Genomic DNA, 5,383 nt, shown 5'->3' with positions numbered 1-5,383 from the left:
AATGGATTCAAAATCAGCATTAAAATCGAATCGGGTTTCTTCCTGGACTTCACCATCGCTTGAGAGCCAAGCTTGCGTGGAAGCGAGCAATGATGACCCTCTTTTGAACGCTCGAGCCCCAACAGGGCAACCAGTGAACAGTTCTGAGTCCATTTCTTGCTTTACTTCTTGAAGTCCAAATCTTGATCTTCTTGATGTATTTCTTTGACTTTTTTGGACTCTATCAATCAACCCAAACTAATTTTAATATTTGCAAAGACTCAGTAAATCCTACTATGACTTTGACTGCAACTCAATATACTCCTAATATAATTCAATTAGGATTTGATTTTGACTAAGAAAATTGACAATTACAAATTTGAAAATTGCTAATTATAATTTGGATTTAACAAGTAATTTTAAGATCCTAGATAAGTGTGTGAAATACACTTATCATGAATCCAATAGTAAAATCATGAGACCTTATAATTATGCTTAGAGGTGGCAATGGACTCAGCCGAGCTCGTAGCTCGTTTGGAACAATCGAACTTATGCTCGATTTATTACTCGAGGGCCAATATTAAGAATAAGTCATGTATACATATGTTCAATTCTACTCACATAGCTATTATTCATTCTCATTTAATGTTTACTTTTCAAATATAGTACGATGATCTATGAAGTTTAGTAAGCTTTAGGATGACTCAATCGAACCTATATGTTGAGTAATGATCAAAGTGAACGGGTTTAATATTTGTACCAATTCGTTCTGCATATAAGTCATACATTTCACATAAAGTTTATTCTAAATTTTTATAAGTGATAGGTGTATTAAAAATTAAATTTTTTGAAATCTGATCAATTAAATATTTAATACCTGATAAATTGTATCGGGGTTTATGATGCATGTTAAAGAAAATAAATAGGCAAGTCATTCCAATATTTTCTAAATTTTAATTCCCTAAAATATGTAATTTCACTAAAATCAAGATCATTTTTGTATTTATTAAAAGATCTTGCAATTATATAAAAAGGTTCAAGTACCATACAGTTAGTGGGATAATACACTCAAAATAAAATATTTGTAGAGTAACAAAAACTTGTTAATTTTTTTCTTAAAATTTTAAAAGCTAAAACTCAATCAGATTCATTCAAAATAGTGTCATCATCATTTCTAATATGCCTATTGTTATAAAACCAATTATTAATGGTTCAAAAACTTCGCATGATTTTAATAATAAGTAAGTGGGATTCCATATATGTCCTACCACATTAACAAATGTTTTCGTATTCTTCACTTCAAATTCGACATAAAATTCCTCATAGGCTTATTTTCTACTCGGTGAAATATTTGTGTGTATACATATATTCACACACACAAATAAATAAAAATACAACACACACACAACGAATATGAAATAGATAACCACCAAAATCGGATTGCAGTACTCTACACAATTTATCGATAACTAGATTATCAATACTAGCATTGTCACATGTAAATGAACGAATTTTACTCTCACATTAACATTTACAATGCTAAATTTATCATTAGTGTTGTGAGGGAATTCAATAGTTTTAAAAGCGATAATTTTTTTTATGCATACACCAAAGTGGCTCTGTGAAGAATGTAGTTGCAGCTATATAATAAATAACCTCTTTTATTAATTCATTCTCATAAATTCGAATTTAAAGTTAAAACACCCCCATATATTTGTAAATGAATAATCAATTATTTTTTTTGTATTATGAAAATATTCTATTGTATCGGAACGAAGTATATTTTCACTTACCCCAACGTACTTCGGTTGAAAATATTCTTTCACGTATGACACGAAATGTTAGTTATCCACTATTGCTAGAGGCAACTCAGCACTAGCAATGAATTTCAACCTTCTAGTTTGAGTTTTCTCCTCTACATACATCTACATGCAAAGTGTCGTAGAAGAAGAATTGACGGTTGGACTACCAAATTGCAATTGCGTTTGAGAGGCATCAAGAAGACCATGTTTGGCCACTCATGCTTTATAGTTACGGTTAAGGTGGGTGGTACAAATGTCATTTTGCTATGTCAATTGTTATTGACAGAATTACCTACTATTTTAGAGTGTACGACTCCATCGACCACATGACCCGTTGTAATCAATTTAAAGTGATCCCAATACTTTACCTATTCTTTTCCTTCTTGTATCGGGAATATTTAATTCCTCCTGTTTGACTTCAAGAACATCAACGTCATCCAAAAAAATTGGATTACTACTACTTTCATGAGCCTCCAAATTTGGAATATTTTCGAAAACAAGTACTTCGTTGAGATCAACAAATTCATTTTGAAATTGACTTTGTGGTGTCATATGTGATTTGCCTTTTATACCAAACAATCCCTCAACAAATAAGTGTGAATCCATTTGTGAATGGTAAGGAAATGTATAAAATATGTAATGTAATTTGTATAGTATTGTAACTAGTAAGTAAATAAAGAGTATGGAAAGAAATTAAGAATTCAAAGAAAGTTTATGTGTAACTAGGATTATAATTGTAAATTTGTAGTGTGGTAATTGATATTGAATGATTGAATAATTGAAATTGAAAGTAGAAGTTAATGCAGTAGATTGTAGAATGTGGAGAAGAGTGGAAATTGTTGTTGGTGTGTAAAAAAATTTGGAAATATGTTGGAGTATTTAGAAAGTAAAAAATAAAAAAACTAAATAAAGCGGGCGTTCGCCACTTTTGTAAGTTCGGCAACGTTCAAAATGTTCCCAAACCGGTCACTGTAGAGGCAACCAATGAGACAGGTTCGTGAGCTCACTTCACGAGTTGCCCGTGGCTCACGAGCCGCTGGCCCATGGGTAAGTCAGCCCGCTCGCTCGTGTGTAAGTCAGCCCACTTGCCTGTGCTCCGACTCGTCCCTCAAGCCAAACAGTTCATTCGGCTTATTTGACATCTCTAATTATTCTTATAGTTACTCTGATATTGTATAATGGTTATAGTTCACAGGGCTCGATATTAAGAATAAATCATGTCATATATACACGAACATACATACACACATACAATTCTACTCACATAGCTATTATTCTTCTCGTTTTATGTTTACTTTTCAGATTAGTATAGTACGATGATTTATGAAGGGTGGCAAGCTTTAGGATGACTCAACTGAACCTATATGTTGAGTAATGATAAAAGCGAATGTGTTTACCGAAATATTAACGTTAATATTTCTAGGTGTTACATGAAGACATGGGTTTTATAAGAATTATATATTGAAATAAATGTACTTTCTTAAATTCTTAAGAAAGATATACGGTTTGTTAATAAAATTTACAACTACTTTAATACCTTGAAATTAGTTAATCGATAATTAACTTTCTAATAGCTTCCAAACTTCATAGATACAAATTAGTTCAAAATGTGTTAATACTTTTGGTAATTCAGATCCTTTTATGTGTATAATTCTTTTGTAAGGTGGAAGTCTCTAAAATCGCCAAAAATTTTATGGAAGGGATGTTTCATATGTAAGAAAATGTTGTGACTCACATTGGGTCTTGAAAACATTTTAGTGTTACAAAATTAAAATGGACATAACCTCAGTTTGTCTCTCTTTAAAATAAAACTCCATAATTCTCATATTTATTTTCAACTACATTCACATAATAAGCCCTTGTTTGGGGTCCATTTTTATGAGATTTTGGGAAAAATATATTTTGAAAAAGTAATTTTTTTTTTTTTTTGGAGAACATGGGGTTAAAAAGTAAGAAAAAATTTGGGTTTACATCAAATATTATTTTAGTGAAGATTATGTGGTTGAAAATGAGTTTTAAAAAATGTTTTTTTTGTTTAAAGGAGTCCAAACAAGGGCTAATATATTTTGCACGTAAACCCATATTTTTCTTACTTTTTTAGCCACATGTTTTCCAAAAAAATTATTTTTCATTTTTTCCAAAATAATGACCATCAAACAAGGGCATAATATGGTGTGTAAAGAATGGTTCAAAAGTATGATCGTTGCAAGTCAAGTGACAGTTTGTGGCCTTGGACATAACGTTTTAGCCTTCTAGGCTAACCTAGGTTTTAGACGCACTTAGAAGCCTCTGGGGGCCAAAAGGAGGCCTATTCATTCTTTTGCCCAAGGTGAGGTGAGGTGAGGTGAGGAGCTGATTGTACTAGATGACCATTCATGAGTTCTGTTACGCCTCATTTTACGAGCCTCGGAACCACTCCGACCTCCCGAAGCCTCTCCGAAGTGATACACCAATTCCTGTCACTGATCTGCCGAAGTGTCCCGTCTCCGACCCCGTTAGAAGATTCACTGCCAATTTAAGATTTGCTCTGCATATAAGGTTTAAATTGATGTGACGTCCCTCATAAAGCTATTTGATGTGACTTATCAACTTTATGTCAATTCAACTCGGGGGAAACAAACTGTCCGCCCACTCTACAAGCGCGGCTGATTGACGCCTATGAGCAGACGCTTCATACCGTCAGATGTATACACGTGTTCCACATCCCACGGTTCATACCACCTATAAATACCCAAAGATTGGCCAGAGGCAAAGGTAATGAAACTCTCAATAGATAGCACTCCATAACAAGTTTATATATTCTCCTCCCCCTTTATTGACTGGTTGATTTGTGTAGTCCCTGGACACTGTTCCGACCACCCAAACCTGACTTGACCGTCGGAGTGTATACGGCCGCCACCACCGTTGGTTCCGGCCGTGTGCGCCTGACAGTTTGTTCATTTCGTAGGGAGGAATACGTGGAGTAGCTACAAGTTGGCCACCTGGAAGAGCCATTTTTAAAGGTCAATAGTTTGGCGCCGTCTGTGGGAAACGTCATTCCCCATTCAAAGTCCTACATTCCCCGTCGGGGGAGCCACCGGAAAACCGGCGACTGACCCTGAAAAGGGCGGCATTCTTGAAAAAGAATAAAAGTCAAGTTACAATCCAAGTTCTTACTATCCTTGAAAGAAGAGGTAGGATGAGCTACAGCCGTGAAGACAACCCCATCAGAGAGGCCTCTGAGGAGGAAGTACTTCATAACAATGTTACTCATCAGAGACCGCATCACCGGCGTCGACGAGGTGAAAGAACAGCCGTACTCACCGAAGGAATGGCCCAGAAAGCTGCAGGCATGAGAGACATAGCAGCTCAGAATATGGCGATGCGGGAACTTTTCATGCAAGCTCAGGGACACCAGATGCCCCAAGGATCGTATCCGGTACAGGAAATCCCTTTGTCTCATTCTCGAGGCCATATGAGCCGGCACACCGAACGTCCTCTCGAAAGAGAGGATAACACCGAAGCAACATCTTATATGCAGGAGAGCCACCCATCAGAACCACTCTTGGGGGACAACTTTCCACAACATGACCAGAGGTCAGTAAGCGTCTTCGACCGGATAG

At 35.6% G+C, this 5,383-nt stretch overlaps 1 protein-coding gene across 1 annotated transcript in view; it reads left to right on the top strand.

Annotated features, from left to right (window-relative positions):
- The first annotated feature begins 5,091 nt into the window (after positions 1-5,091).
- The window catches only part of LOC111377807, a 5,801-nt gene continuing 5,509 nt past the window's right edge, over positions 5,092-5,383 (top strand). Inside the window, exon 1 of the mRNA XM_023000935.1 lies at positions 5,092-5,357. Within this exon, the coding sequence (XP_022856703.1) occupies positions 5,092-5,357 (266 nt within the window). The remainder of the gene's footprint in view (positions 5,358-5,383) is intronic.

Source organism: Olea europaea, unplaced genomic scaffold (genome assembly GCF_002742605.1).
Source record: "Olea europaea var. sylvestris unplaced genomic scaffold, O_europaea_v1 scaffold1726, whole genome shotgun sequence".
NCBI classification, from domain to species: Eukaryota; Viridiplantae; Streptophyta; class Magnoliopsida; order Lamiales; family Oleaceae; genus Olea; species Olea europaea.
The sequence above is the reverse complement of the archived record's forward strand: the minus strand, read 5'-3'. Positions and strand labels throughout refer to the sequence as shown.